Genomic DNA, 24448 nt, shown 5'->3' on the forward strand with positions numbered 1-24448 from the left:
TATGTAAGTATATTTTTGGCGTAACGCTAAACCAATCAGTTCCTCTGGGAGATTATTTTTGTATGAGAAGTGACCTGAGCTACGGTTTTACTTACTTCTGGTGTTTATAAATAACCATCTACCGATCTCTTACACATACCTATTACCTATATTTTCGGCTAGTTTTTCCAGATGTCGCGGACTAGTCTTTCACACTTGCGCCGCGGCGCGCTCAGGTAACCGGCCAATTCACTGATTTATCGAACTAGGGCCTTAGTACGGCGATCAAATTGATTCATATCTATTGTTATATTTCTCACTTGGCAAACTCTGTGACGGGAAGCTTGCTGGTATCTATACATATGTCACGCGGCAGTTGGTGAAGTCAGTAGGGATTAATTGATAGAGGAAATTAATATTGTATTGTTTTTTTGGCAGTAATGATAATGATTTGATTGCTGGACACTTAATGTTATAAAACTGGTGGATGTTTATTCGCATTGAACGCGCAGTGCAGTGCTGACATCGAGCGAGTCGAGTCACGGCAGGATGTTATCGTTGGATCAATTGTCGCAAATGGTAAAGGAACACTTAGGACTCTACAGCTCCGTCGACGGAGTTCTACATTCCAGCAAATGGGAAATCGGTGAATCGTCAGTTGGAGGCCGTGGGCTTATCGCAACGGAAGACATATTATCGGGGGAAGTACTCTTCGTGGATCACCCTCTCATCAGCGGGCCGCGGGCTGCATCTGTAGAACAAGGCGGATGTACAGCATGTTATAAACACGACACAGAGAATGTGGTTAAATGTTTAAAATGCGGACTGTTGTTGTGTTCCGAACAGTGTCAAAATAGTGACGTGCATTTTATTGACTGCAACATTATCTCACACTGGGAGAAAAAAGTGCCTGTTGAAGAGTTCAGCGATAAGACTGTGTCACGCGCACTCACTGCCATACGTGTGTTATTGCTTAACCAGGATCAAAAACAATTACTATCCGCCCTCCAAGCTCACATGTTACCACAACACGGATCTGAGATTAGAGACCTAAAGCAATACTTTGAAATACCAAAATCCGAAGAAGATCTAATGAGACTTGCGTGTTGTGTACTCGATGCAAACGCGTATCAAATTGCAATCGCATACGGTAAGAAGGAAATGAGCAGAAGAGGACTATATCCTGTGGCTAGTTTGATGAATCATAACTGTGTACCAAACACGAGGCACAGTTACAACAGCGATGCTCAAATGACAGTCAAAGCAATTAAGCATATACGAGCGGGATGTGAGATATTTACGTGTTACTCTGGATTTTTATGGGGGACGCCTTCCCGACAAACTCAACTGTATAAAACCAAACATTTTCTGTGCAAATGTGACCGTTGTGCGGACCCTACTGAGAGAGGAACTCTCCTAGCCGCTCTCAAGTGCTTTGTGACCGAATGTCCTGGTAGTATATTACCTATTCAGCCATTGAATATGGCCAGTGCGTGGCAATGCCTTGAATGTGGGTTGAGAGTACCTAGGAAGAATATCGGTGCCGTGCAGAGTGCTATCGGCAGCTTGCTCGGGTCAATTGATTTCGGAGACGTAGACCATTTGGAAAACTATCTCGCTAACCGGATCACTAAATACATTCCAAAAACGAACCAAGTCGTAGTCGATCTACAGTGCCGGATTATTTGGGAGATTGGAGAAGTTGAAGGACTCCGTTATCATGGTAAGTACTTATTTGTAATAGGTAAATAACATATAGGTAAATGACGTATAATTTGAGGCCACCTTCGTGTTAACTTCATGTTACGATATTACTCAATATTTAGTTACCTATTGCTTTCTGGATATTTCCAAAGAGAATAGATAGTATAGAGGGGTCCTGTCATAGTAAATTTTGTAGTCAAAGTAAATTTACTGCCATCTATCAACACACGACTAAAACTCAAAATGAAAACGTATAAAAATATCGAAATAAATTGTATATATGGTATGGATAAATGATATTATTATTTTTATATCATTTTGACCCATGTTCATTCACTGATACCTATGTGTTAAAATTGTTAAATATAATACGGTGTCGTCAACGCCATCTAGCCGACCATAGGCCAAAGGTGTGTGCGCCATCTATCCTAGAATTACTTTTTCTTGATTTCCGAGGCACGTTTTTTTCTTAGATTTTATTCATCTTATACGGAGTTACATATGTCTTTGATATTTCTGATACCCTCATTAAGAATATGAATGTACCTAGGTACTACTTAAGGAAATATTCATAAATGGAGCAAAAATGTTGTTTACTCTTCGTACTAAGTAATAACCCGAGCAAGCGAAAGATTACAAAAAAGTGGAATGCTTAATTGTTTGACACCGTCGTGCATGTACGTAACTATTTCGTCGCATTTAACTATTTCGCAATTCAGAGAATAAAATACAAACTGGTTCACTAATTTTCGAAGACACTAATTGCAGAGACTTATTTCGAGCGCATATGAAAAATATATTTTTTACATTCTATACTTGGTGGGTAAACAATTAGTTTTATCCTTCCATTTAATTTAAACGAAAGTATAACAGAAGTAGTAGAGTAAACAAGCAGGAGACAAGTGAAGAGGTTCACTTGATAACCATTATTTTAGCTGTCCTTTAACATATAGGTAGGTACGAGATACATACCTATAGCTAAACTTAGAAAAAATACCCTATTTTTACACTAATCAAATAAGCGATACTTAAAAATATCTAGAAGTGGATAGCATGAATATAATTATTCCCGACCTAACTATATTCTTCTCGCGATTCTTCAGAGTCAGTTTATTAATAGCAACGAGGCCGCGAAGATACGGTAATCATTTATTTACGCATTCATTCATAAAAAACGAAGTAAAACGCCTAAAATTATATTATAGAGTCACCGAACCTAATAGCCATCGCCATACTTATTACCTACATGCAGTGGCGTAGCTAGGGGGGGGCGGCGGGGGCGGTCCGCCCCGGGTGTCACACATTTGGGGGGTGACACCCGACCGTGAACATCAGTAGTGCCATCTATAAAAATTCGTAAAACTGTGGCAGATTGCACAACCGCCATCAAGGAAATAATATACAACATGCCGATGAGGAACCCGAGAGATTTTGACAGAATATTCCTGATCATATTTAAAGACTAAAATATCCTATAAACTGTTTTGGAATTCGCCTAGTTTCATAGTCCAGCAACAAATCCACCAGCCCCCCACCACCACCAAATCCACCAGCAAATTGCAGAACATTCCCAAAAAGCGGAAACGTTCTCGAGAATGTTCTCAGAACATTCCTGCAACATGCAAATGATTGTACGGCCATCTTGGATTTTTTCCATAAAAAAAATTTTTGTCATAGGAATCTAGAGGCCTCTATCTCCCGCCATGCCAAATCTCAGCGCGCTCGGACCAACTTGAAAAAATTAAAAAAAAAAGTCGACCATTTCGATTTTTTTTTATGCAGTTTGTTTTGTCTCGGGGCCCTCTATGACATTTGGTCGAGCACCCCCCACCTATCACGCACCGTTTAAAAGTTGCCATACAAAATAATAGTGGCCAGTTTTCCCACAATTGTAGCATTTTTCCAAAAAAAAATTTTTCATGGGTATTTAGGGGACTCCGAGATTCCGTGACCAAAATTTCAGCGCGCTAGGACAAACTTGAAAAAATAAAAAAAAAGTCGGCCGTATTGAAAAAAACATGGCGGCGTCAAAAACTGCCAGGGTCCCTCTATGACATTTGGTCGAGCACCCCCCACCTGGGGTCTGACCGTTTGGCCGGGCCGTCATACATTTTTCTGACCGGAAGCGGTAGACCAAAAGTCGGAATTTTCTGGGGGTAAGGATACTACACCTAAACTATCGTGAATATTCATGGTATAAACTACGATAAATAAATAAATTCTCGTTCTCGAGAACATTCTCAGAAGTTACCAAGAAATTCACATGTGGAAAGTTTCGCAACTTTGGAAAGTTTTTTTTAAATTATGTGATTATTTCTGTAATTGACAAAAAAAAGTTAAAATTATTTTTGGGTGACGGTTTTACAAATTATAGCATTTACATTTTATGTACAAAAAATCGAAAAACGAGAAATTCTCATGTGGAAAGTTACGCAACTTTTTAAAAGTTTTTTTTAATTATGTGATTATTTCTGTAATTGATAAAAAAAGTTAAAATTATTTTTGGGTGACAGTTTTACAAATTTACATACATTTACATTTTATGTACAAAAAATTGAAAAACAATTTTATTTTGGCGAAATTGACGTAAACTCTTTTAGTATATTTTCCTTATTTTGGCCTCAGAAATGCATGGTTAAAATCTCTCGGGGTTCCTGGTATGTAACAATAATAATATATGTTGGCGCCTCGTAGGTTTTTTTATTCAGAAAGGTTTTTTTTTATTATGTGATTATCTCTGTAATTGAGAAGCTATGTCACTGTTTCTAATTGGGTGACTCTGGACTATTTGAAATTCATTGTGAAATGGGATTTTACAGAATCTCTTTCAAATCGCGCACTTGTCATTTTTTTTTTATTAACGTAAATTATTTGTATATCTTTCACGGGACAATGATGACTCGGACCTTTGGGAGGCGTGCGCGGAGCCCAAGCCAACATGTAGATGCCCTTATGACACTTATGAAATGTGGGTTACACCGAGCGGATGCTGTCCTTGCCCGTGTCATAGAACGCGCGCAGAGGCAACACCCGCCAGGGTGTAGACTATTGAGAGTTCATGGAATCTAAAATGAAAGCGATGGAGTAAATTGTGAGCTATGGAATATTAAACGTAATTTTATAATTGTAAAATATTAAACATATTTTACAATTTTGATTGAATTTTGGGGTGACACCCACAATTTCCGCCCCGGGTGCCACCCATGCTAGCTACGCCACTGCCTACATGTTTACAAACTAAGTTATTTCTGTCATGGTAAAACGACATACTAAAATAACATGTAATTTGACATAAACATTCAAATTACATACAAGGTATAACAAAAATAGTGGGGATCCGTTTAAGGGCATAGGGCACCGTTTTCTGATTAGGGACAAAGGAATAGTAAGAATTTTTCGACGCGAAAAATTTTTGGCCTTTGTATGGAGGGTTAGCCGATTTGGACGACCTGTCCCATAGAAAAAAAAAACCCACTATTTTTGTTACACCTTGTGTAATGTATATCTACGTCTGTCCGACCAAAAATAGTCTGCAGCGGATTTGATAGCCCACGCAGTGCAAGTGTTATTTTAAACGTCAAACTTCTATGAAATTATGACGTATAAATGACACTTGCACTGCGTGGGCTATCAAATCCGCTGCAGACTTGTTTTGGTCCGACTCTACTAGTTTTCGTTGCTAGAAATTGTAATACGAAGAAATTAGAGCGAGTTGATGTTTTACATACAAAGCTTCTACTCGCTTTATTTTTTTTTGTATTGCAATTTTTAACAACGACTAAGTATTTTCTTCGTGCCTGTTGGGTATGCCCAACAATGGGTGTATACGAAATCCGCCTCTCCAATTCTGCTCCAAGCAGCCCGGTTTGTTGCTTCCCTCCTAGGGTTACCAGTTGTCAGGAATTTTGGCCGTTTGTCAGGAATGCGGCCGGAATACGAAAATGTCAGGAATTTTAGTGAATTAACAGACTTTTCTATTATGTACCTAAAAAGGTAAATTATTCAAATTTACTTATATAAATCCAAAACAAATCAAATTTAAACAATGTATCAAGCATATATAGATAGAGTTAGAACAAGAAAAGGCTGCAGCAATTTTGATAGCCCACGTAGTGCAAGTGTTATTTATACGTCATAATTTCATTTATATTTATATTTATTTATTTAATAAAGTGCAAGCTTACAGTAACACCATTCACTTACACACTAGAAAAATATATAAGTAATTAAAAAAAAATACAAAAAAACATGAAAACAGAGAAAATGTCAAGAAGGATAAAATTTACAAATTCAGTCAATTAATTAGGTACAATATTTTAGATTTATATAATGTCGACAAAGATAAAATTTACAATTCAGTCAATAACTTACAATATTTAGAATTAAGAAAAAGTCTAGCAGTATTGCATAGGTATGCTAAACTACTAGCAAACATGTCGGCATCTGCGTACTGAGCGAGCATTGAGTGTAGAGTCCATAAAGCGCGAGAGGTAGGAGCGTGCCTCGCGTAGCATGTGCGAGCGGAAGGCCGCTGCAAAAGGCTTGGCCACCGGCGCGGCGCTACCGCTCCGTCCACATCTTGGGGTATCCTCTTAGGAACTACCAATCCCATCCCCTCCAACACCTCTGGGCTGTCGACTCGATGATGAACGACCGAGAGAAAATGAACTAAGAGTAAGAATTTCCTCCTCAGTTCAAGCGTATCCTGCCCGACCATCCCCGAAACAAAGGTGGAGGATAGAGGTACGGATAGTACCCATAGGCTTTTTTATATAACCAGCGAGCAAATTTGCGCTGTATTCTCTCCAACATTTGAGAGAGTACTTGTCTTCGTAAGGATCCCAGACAATAGCACCGTACTCTAATTTGCTGCGCACATATGCGTTATATAGAACTTTAGCTACTCCAACATGAAATTGTTTACATATCCGCATAACAAATCCTAAAATTTTACTAGCCTGTTTACTAATATTAATGACATGTGTGTGAAAGTCAAATTTATCCACAAGAATTAAGCCTAAATCGCGGATTTCGCTAACTCTCTCCAGGGTGACATCAGCTAAACTGTATTGAGTTAGGAGTGGCGAACGTGTGCGTGAGAAAGTTATCACTTTACACTTATTTACATTAAAAGGTAGCCGATTTAACGCACTCCACTCAGCTGCAGCATCAATATCAGCCTGCAATGTCACACTGTCAGCCACACTACTGATACCTCAGAACAGCTTCAGGTCATCAACAAAAAGGAGTAATTTAGCAGTGCGAGCTACGTCAGGCAAATCATTCACCATAAGGAGAAACAGCGTAGGCCCCAGAGTACTGCCCTGACTTACTCCAGACCGGGTGTAGTAATCGTTTGATTCAAAACCGCTCACCCTGACCCCTGACATACTGTTGCCGGTTGGACATGTAACTCGCGAAGAATTTTAAAAATTTCGGCGTAAAACCAGCTAGCGCTAGTTTCCCCAACAGAATGTCGTTATCGACCAGGTCGAAGGCCTTCCTGAAATCGAAGTACGCAGGATCAACCTGGCGTCCCTCATCCATCTCTTTGCAGACATAGTCAGCGAGAGCTACGAGATTAGTTGTTGTAGACCGGGATTTACGGAAACCGTGCTGGCTTGAGTGCAGACAATCAGCCACCTGACGACTTATGTGGTGGTTAAGTACCATTTCGAAGACTTTTCCGAACACTGGTAGAACTGCTATGGGTCTAAAAGAGGTAACATCAGTGTCCGGACCTCCCTTAGGAACTGGAGTAACTCTGGTGGTTTTCCAACAATTTGGGTATCTGGATTGATTTAATGAAAGGTTGTACAAATACAGGGATACCATCTGGCCCTCCAGATGAGCGAGGTTTAAGGCACTTAATAGCCATCATGAAGTAGAAGTAGTTTCATAGCATTTTGAGGTTTAAAATAACACTTGCACTGCGTGGGCTATGAAAATCTCTGCAGACTTTTCGAGGTCTAACTCTATCGCTTACGGTTAGGCCCATTTCAGTTCATCGACCTATGTCTACTACTTTGGTCTGTCTCCGGATCACCTCCACCACCACTACCACCCCATACAACCATTTCCAGTCGCCGTTACGACACGGTGTAGACACATCTTGTGTCGACACCGTCTGTTTCGGTCACAATTCCAGTCGCAGAGTCGTCGCCGTGTCGACACAGTTACCAGAAATGGGGAAGGGTCGACACATTCATATTTACACACAAAGTGTGGTCGCCGTGTGCACACATTGTTACCAGTTTGCGACTACTTTATCCCAAAATCATTCGTTCATTCGTTCATTTTGTTCCTGTCAAATGGAAACTGTCAGATGGCAAAATACTTAAATAAAAATAAGTGACATAATACGCCATCTCTAAAACGGATTACAAGACGTAATTATATATTGTTTGCATTTATATTACAATAGGACTTAAATTACTATGGGGAATTAAACTGCTCGAGTGATTTGATAAACTAAGTGTAAAATAAACAACGCGCCACCACATTGTTTTAGTTTAGCCGGCAATTAAATTGTTTACTTCTCAGTGCCTGTGTTCATAACTATATTATTTGATGCATTTTTAGTACTTCGATGCGTACACTATACTTAAATAACAGAAATAACGCTTTACATACTACTAAACTTGTTAATTATGATGTATAAATATGGTTTAAGGCTGAGAAATATTCCAGTCGCAAAGTAGTCGCAATGTGTCGACTTTGTGTAGACTCTGTGTAGACACGCGCTGTCAAAAGTAGTAACAAAGTTACTGGATTTGCAAAATGGCTCCTTGTGTTCATTCGTTTTCAGATATTCTCAAAGTGTAAGAGCCATGCCGTGGTCAGAGATGGGCATTAATCTATTAACTGTTTATTCGACTAATTAATGGAATAAAAAAAAATTATCCTCAAATTTTAATCGCGATTAATTTAGTCGACCTAACAAAGATTGAAATTGAATTAATCGAATAAATTATCGATTAAATCTCGATTGAAAGTTGACAGGGGGTCATCTTTGTACGTAAAAATAATAGAAATGTCTTGCGTGCAGCAGAGATGGGCAAAATTCATTCGAATGACGAATAACGAATGATAGTGATAGAGCTTAGCGAAAAGAAACTGCATTTTTGGCAGAAAGCAAGCCGCTTTGCCCAGTGATACTAGGGACCAATCTGAATGATTTCATCCGAGGAAACACAAATTTCATTCACTAGAATTCAAGATGGCGGACCTTTTCCAAAATGGCGGCTGCAATATTTAAAAATATTATAGACACAAAACGGCTGCACCGATTTTAATGATTGATATATCGATCAATTCGTATTGACACTTGTAATCGAATAAAAAATATGGCGTTTAAGAAATTAAAGATGGCGGCCGAATATTAAGAAAATTGTGTTTTTTTCTTTATTTTTTTTCCTTCTAAGGAAAATAACAACTAAATATTCTAAAATATGATCACATATTCTTTCATTTAAATGAAACCTGATAATATTATCTGCAAAATAAAAAAATAATCTTAACAATCGGTTGAGTAGTTTTTGAACTATACGCATTTCAAAAAGCGCGTAACTGCCGTCCGAAACGGCCCGCTCCCGTGGCTTGCGTCAAAATTGAGAATTTTGATGATTTAAAGGTAAAAAAAAAGAACTGAAAACATATTTACTTTATTTATTGAGCTATAAATAAATAAATAAATTGTATTTCTGCTTATTATTTGTGACCATCACGGGAAAAGTTATGGCGGCTGGCGCTTACGTCGCTTAGGACCGCAATAGTATTGGAGCGGCGTTAATAATAGCGTAAGCGCCATCCGCCCTAAGGTACCTATACCCGTGGGTTCAAATTTATTCCTCTTTATCATCTTCGTCCGATGTGGATGAACTGAAAGAAAAGAACATTCATATGAAATCAGAACAAAATATACCTAATATAATTAAATTAAATATATAGAGATGAACTACGCTAAACTAACTTCCATTACTATTTCAATGTGTGTAATAGTATTGAAATAGTAATGGAGGGGCGGGACAGTTTGGCGTGGTTTATCTGTAAGTACCTTTCGTTTTTGCAGTTGCCTTTGCAAGTGCTGCATTGCACTGTAGGTACAGGGTAGACCCACTCTCCGACACGTGCAGCGCATTGTTTCGCAGCCTTTTTTACAGCCGCAATGGTCCAGGTATGATAATTCACGCCATCTCCCTGGCATCAGACCACCGGTTCCCAACTGCCATTAGATGACTTGCAACCCCAAGAGGATGACAATGGCACAGAGGCATCATCAAGAATAAGGGCATATCACCCCATAACTGGCCTGCTTAATATGTGAGACGGAGCGCGTGTTTATGTAATGCTGCCGATGTTGGTGGGATGCTGGTTAGAAATTTCTTTTTAATAGCAAATAGCTCCTTGCGTACCAAGTTGTCCGACGAATGTGCTATTTATGGGTCATATAGGTAGCAGGTGAACTTTTCCGGCATAGCCATGATTTCTTCAGGAAGGCTTTGTAATGGCTGCGATATTTGTTTCAAAGCTGGTGTAACTTCAGGGTGTGACAACCACGTTTTGAAGCAAGACTTATTTCCTTTTGTATGGAAGTAAGAAGTAGTGTCACACCCTGTAGAGGCGTGAAAGTCACGAAGAGCGGTTGATCTGTCAGGACCCAAAGTATTTGCTATTTTATGAACATCACCATAACGGCGTTATTTGCAGTCCCAGTAAATAGCCATAACTCTTGCAGGCCACTCTCAATTTAAGTTTGATGATATGATATCAATAACACCAAAACATCTGTATCGGAAGATCTAATCAAAATACGCCTAATTCCCTGTTCTGCCTGATCTTATGAATAGGAACACATGCGGAAGAAGCTGATGGCCGCATCGTACTTCACGCAAAAGATCAGGCAGAACAGGGAATTAGGCGTATTTTGATTAGATCTTCCGAATTCCGATACAGATGTTTTGGTGTTATTGATATCATATCATCAATCTTCAATTGATAGTGGCCTGCAAGAGTTATGGCTACTAACTGGGACTGCAAATAAACGCCGTTATATCGATGTTCATAAATAGCAAATACTTTGGGTCCTGACAGATCAACCGCTCTTCGTGGCGTGAACGCCTCTACAGGGTGTGACACTACTTCTTACTTCCATACAAAAGGAAAGAAGTCTTGCTTCAAAACGTGGTTGTTACACCCTGAAGTTACCTACACCAACCTTGAAAGAATATCGCAGCCATTACAAAGCCTTCCTGCACCTGCTACTTATATGACCCACAAATATCACATTCGTCGGACAACTTGGTACGCAAGGAGCTATTTGCTAATAAAAATAAATTGGTAACCAGCATCCCACCAACATCGGCAGCATTACATAAACACGCGCTCCGTCTCACATATCAAGCAGGCCACTTATGGGGTGATATGCCCTTATTCTTGATGATGCCTCTGTGCCATTGCCATCCTCTTGGGGTTGGAAGTCATCTAATGGCAGTTGGGAATCGCAATGGTCTGATGCTAGGGCGATGTGGCGTGAATTATCATACCTGGACCATTGCGGCTGTAAAAAAGGCTGCGAAACAATGCGCTGCACGTGTCGGAGGGTGGGTCTACCCTGCACAGTGCAATGCAGCACTTGCAAAAACAAAAGGTACTTAGAGATAAACCACGCCAAACTGTCCCGCCCTCCATTACTATTTCAATACTACACACATTGAAATAGTATTGGAGGGGCGGGACAGTTTGGCGTAGTTCATCTCTATATATTTTATTTAATTATATTAGGTATATTTTGATCTGATTTCATATGAATTTTCTTTTCTTTCAGTTCAACCACATCGGGCAAAGATGATAGAGAGGAATAAATTTGAACCCACTGGTATAGGTACCTTAGGGCGGATGGCGCTTACGCTATTATTAACGCCACTCCAATACAATTGCGGTGCTAAGCGACGTAAGCGCCAGCCGCTATACCTTTTCCCGTGATGGTCACAAATAATAAGCAGAAATACAATTTATTTATTTATTTATAGCTCAATAAATAAAGTAAATATGTTTTCAGTTCTTTTTTTACCTTTAAATCATCAAAGTTCTCAGTTTTGATGCGAGCCGCGCAAGCGGGCCGTTTCGAACGGCAGTTACGCGCTTTTTAAACTGCGTATAGTTCAAAAACTACTCAACGGATTGTTAAGATTATTTTTTATTTTGCAGATAATATTATCAGGTTTCATTTAAATGAATGAATATGTGATCATATTATAGAATATTTAGTTGTTATTTTCATTAGAAGGAAAAAAATAAAAGAAAAAAAACACAATTTTCTTAATATTCGGCCGCCATCTTTAATTTATTAAATGCCATATTTTTTATTCGATTACAAGTGTCAATACGAATTGATCGATATATCAATCACTAAAATCGGTGCAGCCGTTTTGTGTCTTTAATTTTTTTTTAATATTGCAGCCGCCATTTTGGAAAAGGTCCACCATCTTGAATTCTAGTGAATGAAATTTGTGTTTCCTCGGATGAAATCATTCAGATTGGTCCCTAGTATCACTGGGCAAAGCGGCTTGCTTTCTGCCAAAAATGCAGCTTTCGATGTAAATATCGCCGTAAGCCCTACTACTATTATGAGAATGACCAAATTATTCGCGAATGACGAATAATATAAAATAGCCCACGAATAAATTATTTTCGAATAATTAGCTTACAAAATAACTATTTAGCCAATAGTAAAAAGAAAATGTTTTCTATCGGTTTATGGTGGTTGATTTGGTGGTTGGTTGATTTGAGGTGTGGGAACTGGGAATACGCCTCATGTATTGGTAGTCACGTGGGGCGGGAACAACTGGAAATACACCAATAATGGGGGTATTTCCGTTTGTCCCCTTCGGGAACATGTGGGAAAAGATGAACAATCTTTCCCATTTGTCCCCACTTCATTGAAGCGGGAACAAACAGGAACACACCAATAACGGGTGTATTCTTATTGTTCCCCGCCGGGAACAGATGGGAATAGGCGCTGCATATAAAACATTTCCATTTGTCCCTTCTCATGTATGGCGTAGGTCACGTGGGGATAGGGGACAAATGGGATTACACCAATAATGCACCCATTATAACCAATAATGGGTGTATTCCCATATGTCCCCGTGGCGAAAAAATAGGAAAAGACGCTGCATATAAATATTTCCTATTTGTCCCCACCTTATTGGTGTGGGGACAAATGGGAACACACCATTTTCAGATGTATTCCCATTTATCCCCGCAGGGAACAGATGGAATAGGATTTGCATGTAAATATTTCCCATTTTTTTTCCCCCTTTTCGGGGTGGGGACAAATGGCAACACACAATTTTTGGATGTATTCCCATTTATCCCGGCAGGGAACAGATGGAATAATATTTGCATGTAAATATTTCCCATTTTTTCCCACCTTATCAGGGTGGGGACAAATGGGAACACACAATTTTCAGATGTAATTCCATTTATCTCCGCAAGGAACAGATGGAATAGGATTTGCATGTAAATATTTCCCATTTTTTCCACCTTTTCGGGGTTGGGACAAATGGGAACACACAATTTATGGATGTATTCCCATTTATCCCCGCAGGTAACAGATGGAATAGGATTTGCATGTAAATATTTCCCATTTTTTCCCACCTTATTGGGGTGGGGACAAATGGGAACACACTATTTTCGGATGTAATCCCGTTTATCCCCGCAGGGAACAGATGGAATAGGGTTTGCATGTAAATATTTCCCATTTTTTCCCACCTTTATATCGGGGTGGGGCAAATGGGAACACACAATTTTCGGATGTATTCCCATTTATCTCCGTAGGGAACAGATGGAATAGGATTCGCATGCAAATATTTCCCATTTTTTCCCACCTTATCGGGGTGGGGATAAATGGGAACACACAATAATCTGATGTATTCCCATTTGTCCCCGCCAGGAACAGATGGAATAGGCGTTGCATATAAATATTTTTTTCACACACAATGTATTCCCAGTTGTCTACGTCGGGAACTGAGGGAATAGGCGCTGCATATTTATCGTACCCATTTGTCTCCGCCTCACGTATGGCGGCGGTCACGTAGGGCGGGAACAAATAGGAATACACCAATAATGAGTATGTTCCCATTTGTTCCCGCGAGAAACATATGGGAACAAATCTATTGAGGCGGGCACAAATATGGCAACACCAATATCGGGGACAAATGGACTCACCAAAATTCACATAAAACATTCCCATTTGTCCCCGCCTCATGCATGGCGTAGGTCACGTGAATTGGGGACAAATGGGAATACAACAATAATCCACCCATTATTACAAATAATTATCCATAATGGGTGAATTCCCATTTGTCTCCGCGGGAAACATATGGGTAGACCCTGCATTATAATATTTTCCATTTGTCCCCACCTCATTGGGGTGGGGACAAATGGGAACACAAATATCGGGTGTATTCCTACTTGTCCCCGCCGGAAACAGATGGGAATAGGCGCTGCATATAAATAATTCCCATTTTTCTCCACCTCATGGATGGCGACGGTCAGTTGGGGCCTTTCCCTAAATATTCCTTGGCTCTAAAATACGCATCTGAGTGTGTATAACAAAAATCATTCGTGTAATTTATTCGAATAAAATAACGAATAATTCATTTATTATTCGAAATTCTAAACGAATGGTTTATTAGTGAATAAATTATTCGCGAATAATCTCACCACGAATAATAGTTTATTCGAATAATTATTTAGATGAAAAATAATTCGAATAATGCCCAACTCTGGCGTGCAGATGGTAGCCAAACACTTTGTCATAAAAGTCGAGATGGGTGTCGATTTATAGGTTTTAGGAAGTGCCGGTTTCGAAAATGATGACCATTTTGGAATCCAAGATGGCGGCTACGCATTTTATCACAAAAGTCGACATGGATGTCGTTTTATAGGTTTTACGGTGTGCAGAATTCGAAAATCATGACCATGAAAATGATGACAATAAATCGACATCCGTGACGACGCAAGTTATCTTTATTTTCAGATCTAACCAATTGCTACAGAATACAAAGGACAAAAAAAGAAGCAAGGAGGTACCTAATGAAACAAGCAAAAATACAGATGATTCCTCGACGCAATTGGTGATTCTTAAATTGTATCCAGATTTTTTTGTCATAAAAGTTTTTATTTTTCACATATAACTCTCACAAGTTCCGTGACATTTCGACCTTGTAATTTTTTAAATGTTTTTGTTTATCCATGAGAATCTCACTAGAATAATATAATCAAGGTATGTTTATGTTTGATGATTGAAATAGTAACTCAAAAAAAATATATTTGTGTCTTATATTCCTGCCGAAGACTTTTATTTTTCCTTTTCCTTCTACACAAGTTAGGCCAAGTAATAAGAATTTAGGGCTCTCAATTTTATCTTGACTTCTACATTAGTAAAGCTACGAGGCCATGTTTGGTATCGTTTTCGTATAAATTCGCAGTACCAAATTTAGTTATGGTATCACATTGACACCATTCCGAAGTAAAAACATATAAACTTATTAAAATACTTTCTTTTAAACTCCTCTTCACGCTTAAACTGCTGAAAAGTTTTAATTTAAATTTGGTACACATATATTTTGAGTCCCTAGACAGGACATAATAAGTTATCTCAAAAATCATCCTTTAAAGGTGTGAAATGTAGTATAGGGGGGAATTCAGAATTGAATTCTTGAAGTTAATACTGTTTTAGTTTAGGTGTAAAGTCATGTTTTTTATGATTTTCAACTAAATCAAAGATGCAGACCAGCGGTAGGCAACCTTTATTTGCGTAGTTTTAGTAGCGTAGTTAACGATGAGTAAGTTGACGCGGGCCGCACTTTGTTAATATTTATGACTTTATCAGACATTGTCGTTTCTCAATATTACATAGCCAGAGAGGCTCGCAGGCCGCAAGTGACAGTTTCACGAGCCGCATACGGCCCGCGGGCCGCAGGTTGCCGACCGCCGATGTAGACTATCCCAAATTTCATATAAATCGGTTCAGCGGTTATTGATTTCCCGTACAAATTTCCACGCCACTTTTCACACCTTCAAAATATGATTTTGGTTATAAGAACTATACTATTTCTATACCAAATTTCAACGAAATCGGTTCAGCGGTTAAGCGTCAAGAGGAGTTTTAAAAAAACCGGCCAAGTGCGAGTCGGACTCGCGTATTAAGGGTTCCGTACATTAAGTCCGACTTGCGCGCTTGACTGCACATTTCTAATAGGTTTTCCTGTCATCTATAGGTAAAGAACTATTTTGTGTATTTTTTTTTTTTCAAAATTTAAGACCTAGTAGTTTCGGGGATAAAGGGGGGGGTGGTCATTTTTTGGGTATAAAATTAATTTGTTTACGTTACATGTCCGGCTTTGGGTCCCTAATTAACATATAATATGTACCAAATTTCAACTTAATTGGTCCAGTAGTTTCCGAGAAAATAGGCTGTGACAGACGGACAGACATACAGACGCACGAGTGATCCTATAAGGGTTCCGTTTTTTCCTTTTGAGGTACGGAATCCTAAAAAGATTTTTTTCAAATTTAATGGAATGGTGTCAATGTGATACCATAAATGGATTCAGCACCCCAGATTTATACAAAAACGATACCAAACACGGCCTAGTACCTTCACTGATGTGGATATACTTATCAAGATAAAATTGAGAGCCCTAAATAAACTTTCAAGAGCGGATATCTCAATAACTATTCAACATATCAAAAAAATTTACTGAAAAAACTTGTAACAAATTAAATTTACTTTCATTTTGTATAAGTGGCCATGTCGCTAAGATGCATAGTATCCGAGATATAATCGAAAAACCGGAAAATGGGACCTTCAAAGCCCCCCCCCCCCCCCCCCCCCCCGAACCGGGGACTTTTGATATGTTCACCTCGTAACTTGTCTAAACCAAGTTACGGAGTCAAAAATTGTGTTCACAACAACTTTTTTGAGCATTCGTTGCCTGACCTAAGTAGCGTATTGCATTTCTTTAAAAACTTTTCTGTAAAAGGTTGACGGGTGTTGGGTGTTAATATGGTTTTGGTCGATTATTATCATTTGCATCGCCCATGATGACTTACTAGAATTACGAGCACACGAGACACTAATAGTAGTTTGACAAACCTTGGTTTTCCAGAGGTATTTTATATTGACATTTGCTGTCACAAATTTGCTGTTAGATTTGGTCGCAACCTGCACGCAAAGTGCACACAATGTGTCGACACCTTGTTACGGAAAAGTGTACACACGGCGACGGCACTTAGTTTCGAAACAATTCTAGACACATGCACTCTGTTACGACACATCTGACATTTAGTTACCACTTTGATGATTCTGCGACCGGAATGGTTATATGGGACGCATAAAATCACCACCATAAAAAAAATGTTGCCTGGAGTTTTTAAAAGCTACCTTTTTTATTAGGAATCAGGAGGTTTCAATGAGTTGTTTATATTTAGTACAAATACCATATTTTGTCACTTAAAGTAGACTATGGTAAAGTTGCTTACAGAAGGTATTAATGTTTGATGGTACGTAAGTTATAAAGGTACTCGTACAGTGCATAATCCTTTACCATCGTATTCTCACGGAAACGTACGAAGTATCATGCTATTTCAGTCAGTCTCAATTCAAAAAGTACTAAGGTTGACTGAAGTACTCGTAGCATCACAAATACGAACGTTTACGAGAAAATACGATGGTATTCTAAAGAATTATGCACTACATCTGTATGCCCTAGCTAGGCACTACCTACAAATCGACAACCAGTGTAGAGGTTATTTTTGTACAGTCTACGTTGAACAATGACGAAAGGTCACACGTCATTCATTCATAGATCTATATTACCTACGTCATATTTTCAACGTAAACAATGAGTAGGTATGATCGTACACTATTTCTTGGTTTTTATATTTTATTTAAAAAAAAAACCGTTTAATGTCGTAATAATATTTAACATACCTACCTAATTATAATTTATTAGCAATTAGAAATACAATTAATAAACTAATCATTAAAATTAAAAGAAACTATGATAAATCTGAAAATACACTTATAAATAAAAAATGCTCCCCAGGTCACCTACATGTGTTATGGGTGCCCAGGAGGCTGGCAGCGTTACCTTTTTGGATGGCCAAGCTTATCCTCTGACCGTACCTGAGGTAGTTTTATTTCTTTAAATTTAAAACAGAAGACAAGCTATTTTTAGAAACTTTTTTTAACTAAATGTATTCATAAATAACAGCTTACAGTGGTACATATGAACTAAAACCTCATGCTAAAAATAGCTTAAGTAAAAACTAGCTATCTGTTAATTAATTTGATTTCAGGAAATACCCCGAACTACCTATGTGAAATGCTAACAAAGTTTGGCATATTTTTATTTACTTTTTTTCTGCTGCCTCCTACGGTACCTACCTTTTTAACATCTGCTAAGAGACTACTTAAAAAGTTAAATGGAATTCTATTAAACTCGTCTTTAGAGCGGAAATCGTAAACCTACAATTCCCAACTGTAAACAGATCTCGTCAATACTAACACAAAAGTCAACTAAGTATGAGCGCTGTAGTCACATACTACCTTAGTTGTATTTCAACAATGCATGGTACGCAACATAAATACCTACATTTAAAGAATGCTTTTAGTTTCGACATGCCGATAAACATAATTCGTGTACCGACTCACATTACGTCAGATTCGACAAGATTAACAGGCCCATGAATCAGTTTTGAAATATACTCTTGTCGCTATTTTCATATCAGGTCAGTTTCATAGACAGCGGAGTCAGTCAGCCGCGGCTTGCGCTCCCTGGACCCCACATCTCGCAGTCCTGTGGCGGTGTCTCACCATAATGGCACATTTGTCCAACATAGAAGTACTTAAAGAACATCTCGCAACACACACAACAAACGCCACGTGTTCCTGGGATGTCAAACACTCAAACCTTGGTGGAAGAGGGTTATTTGCTACAAAATTTATAGAAAAAGGAAATTTAATTTTTACCAACAAACCTCTAGTTATTGGACCACGGGCAGATCAGAATAAAGACACCTTTTGCACCAACTGTTTTCAAATAAATAAAACTTGTGTTTTGTGTGAAAAGTGTTATTTAATGGTGTGCTCCGAAAACTGTAAAAATACGCGTCATGCCCAAAAGTGTGACTTAATTTCTACTACTTGGAAACTGGATGAAGAATTTGATAATAAGGCCCAATTTATGGCCGGGATCCTTATATATTTAGAATGTTTATTGCTATCAAAGCAGCAAGTCGAAATGCTTTGTCGGCTACAGAAAAGCGACTCTAGCAGTGTAGACTGGTCTGAACTTCAAACGTTATTACCAGAAAACACCATTCCTGAAGAACAAGTCAAGTTCATTACGATGTGTTCAAAAATATTAAAAATTAATTCATTTAGAATATCTAATCACAGCCAGAAAAATATGGTGCCTTTGCGCGGCCTATATCCAATATCCGCATTCTTGAATCACAGTTGCATTCCAAACACGAGAAATGAATTCGGTGATGATTATACAATGGCGGTTTACGCGAGTAAAGACATCGAAGTTGGGGAAGAAATCGTCAGCAGTTACACTGGACTGCTTTGGTGTACGCCCGCCAGACGAATTCAATTGTACAAAACTAAAAGATTCTGGTGTAAATGCCACAGGTGCTCCGACTCCTCTGAAATGGGAACAAGGCTGTCGGCGTTGCGATGCTTGCACAAGGAGTGCGTCGGAGTTCTGTTGCCGGTAACGCCTTTGGACCCCCGGTGCGAGTGGCAGTGTGACAACTGCGAAGCCCTGGAACCCCCTGCCCGTGTGAACATGGTGCAGGGCGTCCTCGGGAGCCTCGTAGCCACGCTGAACCTGGATAATCAATTCCAGCTAGAAACTTTCGTGCTAGAAAGACTAGCGGCTTTAATCCCTTACTCCAACCACATTTTTGTTGATTTGCGACTGAGACTTGCACTGAAGCTTGGATTTGCTGACGATATGAAATTATTCGGTATTGTGATATCGTGATATTTTAAAACTAACAAATACTTATCCGAGTTTTTCATGTTTTACCTTAAATCTATTAACAAAAATCCGTTATTAAACCAAGTACTTATTTTAATTATGGTCAGCATGCGTTACCTAGGATATTTACTTTATACATATATTAATCAATTAATCAATCCGAACATACATAATATATACTCGTATAAAGTGATAATGATAAATATAAAACAAAAGTTGTAACCCAACTCTCGATTTCCGCCGATATTTCTGTAATGTCCATCTTTCTGTCATTCGTCGCCGTGTTATAAACGCTAAACGGCGCGATTCGGGAAATGAATTAGAGATTAACTAGATACGATATAGTAAAGATATGTGACGTCCCACGGGTAAAGGTACCTTATGGCGGTTGGCGCTTATGCTATTAATAACGTCGCTCTAATATTATTGCGGCGCTATGCGACGTAAACGCCAGCTGCCATAAGGTACCTTTTGCCGTGGAACGTTACATAACTTTACTATTTCATATCTAGTGAATCTGTAATTCATTTCCGGAATCGCGGCGCCAGCCGCCATATGGTACCTTTTGCCGTGGAACGTCATATATCTTTACTATTTCATATCTACTGAATCTCTAATTCATTTCCCGAATCGAGCCGAAAGAGTTGTTTGGTGTTTTTAACGTTGGTGTTAAAAATAAACAAGAATCTCGTGAGGGAAAACGAAACTGTAATATAAGAATTGTGGATAACTATAGTTAAACCAAGACAAGTCTGCAACGATTTTGATAGCACACGCAGTGCAAGTGTTATTTTAAATCTCAAACTTCTATGAAATTATGACGTTTTACGACTCTTGTTTTTCAGACTTCAGACTGTGTAGAAATTTATTTTGCTTATTTACTTAATTTTTTTCTGTAAAACTTTACAAATATTTCCCCTTAATACATATTATGATATGAAGTAAAGGAAAGTAAGCGGGCATGTGGCAAGAATAATCCACTTCTACCACTGAGCTACCTACTCGAAAAGACGCTAAAGCATTCATGCACAATCTTCTTGAACCAGAGGGCCCAGCACTGACCACTTTTATGTCTACCTATACTCGAGAACTTCTTCTTCTTCTTCTCCTTGTCCTTTTCCCATTATTTGGGGTCGGCTCCCCTAGTTATATTTCGCCACGCTTCACGGTCCTGGGGGCCTAGCCGAAACGCATTTCGAAAAAAGATATCGCTAACGAATCGATAAAAAATGTATGGGAATGACAGGTACCGTAGATGAGTCTGTCGAAAAATATTAACGAATACGAAAATGTTAGCCAAGTTGCAATGTTGTAACGAAACGCAAAACATTCGTTACCGGAATTCGATATCTGCCATACATTGTCTAGCCAAGTAACACTTTTGACAAGCGAAATGGATTCGTTATCGCCTCCTAGGTGTCGACGCGTAGCGAGCGCTATCCCGTTGCAGATAACTTATCGAAGCACAAGAAAATGCCGTATAATAGTGTTTGTAAATTAAATTTTGTAGTAAAAAGCACACTTTAACATTATTGTGGGCGGCGAACAACGTCTAGACAAAGTCTCGCGTAGACGCAGGCACCGTCTGAAAAATCGCCTCTATTGAAACTGCTTAGGAAAGGACTGCTCTTAGCATTTATGCTACGGGGTCAGATCAAAGGATTGTGGGCCGTACGCAGCATTTTACCCAAAGGATCCAATGTGACCGAGGCGCTGAATACCTACCTATAGTTACAGTGTCATGGAAAAATGGATTATGCACCCACAAATGCAACATGAAACAACGTCCCTACAAGGTAAGAGTGAGTCAATAACTTATCCCTACTATACCTACTAATAAGTATATAAAATATGTTATTGATGCTAAAATAACTTCTTATGTGTTCCTGTTACGTCTTCAAATATAAACCGATGAACGGTGTAGATTAAATTTGGTACCCATAATGCACACTGGCAAGCACTTGTTCTTAAATAGGAAAGTGAATTGAATGTGTAAAGGCAAAGGTATATAGGTAAAGGCTTTACAAATATGGATAAAGACTCGGGAACAAATGTTCTTCACACAAATAAATGCCCTTCCCGGGATGCAGAACCATCACCTTCATAGGCAAGGTCACTACCGACTAGCAATATTGTAGTGTCATCCCATTTTCTTAAATTGATTTGAAAGGGACGAGACTACAGTGTTGTCACTTTTTAATTTCTACAATTTCTTGTCGGACTGTACACGTACAGTAAGCTCAAAAAGCCTTGTATTGTGGGTACTTAGATAACTATTTATAGATGGTCAAACCAATTTGTCAGTCAGTAAGAACCAGGAAAACTATACTCATACTTATCTTTTGGGTGCTAGTACTAGAATAAGACAAAGCTAGTATGATTCTCTCTGTCTTTGTTTGAAATGAGACAGTCCTTTGACAAACTATACTTAAATACATAGACAACACCCATTACTCAGGTACATCATCAGGTATCTGTGCTCATTACACAAACAAATTTTCTTACCGGGGATTCAAACTCAGGATTAATATCAGCTTAACCGGCAGGGTCACTAGTCACTACCCACTAGGCCAGACCGGCTGTTGTCATACATATACCAATTATCAACCATATTAATGAAACTTTTTTCATATTATGAAACATATTATTGTATTAAGTATATGACTTCCTTTGGCAGGCAGGTACAGTCAGCTGCAGAGAAAAGGTACCACCCCTGCATACCAACTTCTATGTAGTGGTGGTACCTTTTCTCTGCAGCTGACTGTACCTACACACTATATAAAAATTATCTTAACATGTGTTATACACAAAAACATTTAGTTTTTTTTTTGTCAACATACCTATAATATAATTTTATTTATTTCTTAATAATGACTGGTAGAGAATAAGTATTATAAACAAATGTTACCGAGTTTGTTGAAAAACTAGGCATTAATTTTGTTTCAGGTGACTTGGATATTCATTGCAGCCTTGGCATATGAACCAATACTTTATGGTGCTCCAAAGCCAGGGTCAAGGGAAGAAACTATGACACATGTACAACCACAAAAATGTATTGAGTGTTTTTTTACTATTTTAAAACACTGTACATATGTACAAACTAGAAAAGAATGCTTGGCTACTGATTTTATGTTGCCGGCAAAAAATACCTGCTGCATCTTTCATTAATAGAAATTCAGTAAAATAAATTTACTTTTTGACCCAATCATTGTTTCATTTATTGGAGTGAGTGGTTATGGTGGTTACCACCTTAACCTTTGGTATACTTAGGAGCAGATCTGCTCCCATGTACTTACCTATATTCAACTTAAAAATGCATTAATTATGATTGATACCTATATAAATGACAAATTTTTGACAGGAGCACACGAAAGGTTAAATATGAACAGCCAGTAACTTAGCGGGTGAGATTACCTTCCCAAATTTCCATTGACTAAATAATAAAGATGTGTTTAATTCATTTTTAACACCTCACTCACTTAGGTACTTCTATTACTGAGTAAACAAAAAGCAGAGACAGTAGGTAATTAAAAAATAATATTAAGTAACAATATGATTTATTCGTTTTGGTTTCATAGGCAGCTTTTATCTAATGCATAACATCTATGTATTCAATGTCCGCTTGACTTTTGTTAATTTCGAAAATGTTTGAAGTCTATGAAGTAAATGAGTTCACTGAGGTTAAACTGATTCGGGCAAACCTAGCCACACTTTCACTTCATGGTTTGAATCATTACTAACGCTTAAAGTATTGTCTCTTCTGGTCAAGTAAGCCAGCAGTGCACGTCCTTAGCACTGGTAACTGCCATGAAGGCGTGATTGCAGCGGCAGCTCTGACTGTACGTGCCAACTTGGTAAGGACTTCTCAGCGTGGAAGAATAGCCCGCGGAGCCCGGAGCCTTCACCGGCACGGACGACGGCTGTCTGAAATTGTTAAACTTTAGGTCAAAATTATATGCAATTATAACGCACTCTTCAAAAATTACACTATATAGAGTTATTTTATCACGAAATTGTGATTAACTAAGTTAAACAAATACCAAAATATTTCATTTACTTACTGATAAAACAATTATTTTCTCCAAAATTAGATTCGCTGTTCACTTGACACTCTTGACAGCTGACAGATGACGTTTCTTGACGGTTTTGAACGAGAACCACAGACTAAAACTAATTTTTATCGACTTGGCGCGTAGAAAAAGCGTTAACTAAAAAGATTGCCTCTTGGCTAGGTTATTGTAAACATTATCGACCAGTCGCTTGCGATCGTAGAGATCGAATCGATACGGAGCGAATGTAATTCGGCTACGCCCCCTGGGTCGTCTCAGGTGTGATTTGGGCTTCTTCCATAACCCTCTTCACTGTTGCAAGCCATGTCAGTCGGGGTCTTCCTCGTCGTGATTGCGTGGGGAACATATCTAAGCACCTTACGTGTCATGTGGTGATGTGGTCGGATTCTCGGCGCATGACATGTCCAAAGTTACCTATACCTACTCGAGAACTATTCTGAGTTATTTATGTTGAACGTATTATGGGTCAATCAACTGTGTTGGCTGTTGTTCCTTCTAGTGAGCTAGCTAGAAGATAACAGTTACAAAAATTGTTAGAACAATGTTTGTTACATTGTACTTCTTACACGATTAGTAGATAAAAGACATTGTCTTTAAATTACCAATAAGGCTGCGTTTCCACCAGGGTAGGGT

General features: G+C 38.6%; 1 protein-coding gene across 2 annotated transcripts in view; it reads left to right on the forward strand.

Annotated features, from left to right (window-relative positions):
* Positions 1-515: 515 nt before the first annotated feature.
* The window catches only part of LOC134790539 (SET domain-containing protein SmydA-8-like), a 33000-nt gene continuing 9067 nt past the window's right edge, over positions 516-24448 (forward strand). Inside the window, exon 1 of one of the 2 annotated variants that reach the window (XM_063761364.1) lies at positions 516-1702. In XM_063761364.1, coding sequence (XP_063617434.1) covers positions 529-1702 — 1174 coding nt within the window. In that variant the 5' untranslated portion in view covers positions 516-528. Of the gene's footprint in view, positions 1703-18504; positions 19732-24448 lie in introns of those variants that run through there. The other variant, XM_063761363.1, reaches the window with a different exon arrangement.

This window comes from Cydia splendana, chromosome 5, assembly GCF_910591565.1.
Source record: "Cydia splendana chromosome 5, ilCydSple1.2, whole genome shotgun sequence".
NCBI classification, from domain to species: domain Eukaryota; kingdom Metazoa; phylum Arthropoda; class Insecta; order Lepidoptera; family Tortricidae; genus Cydia; species Cydia splendana.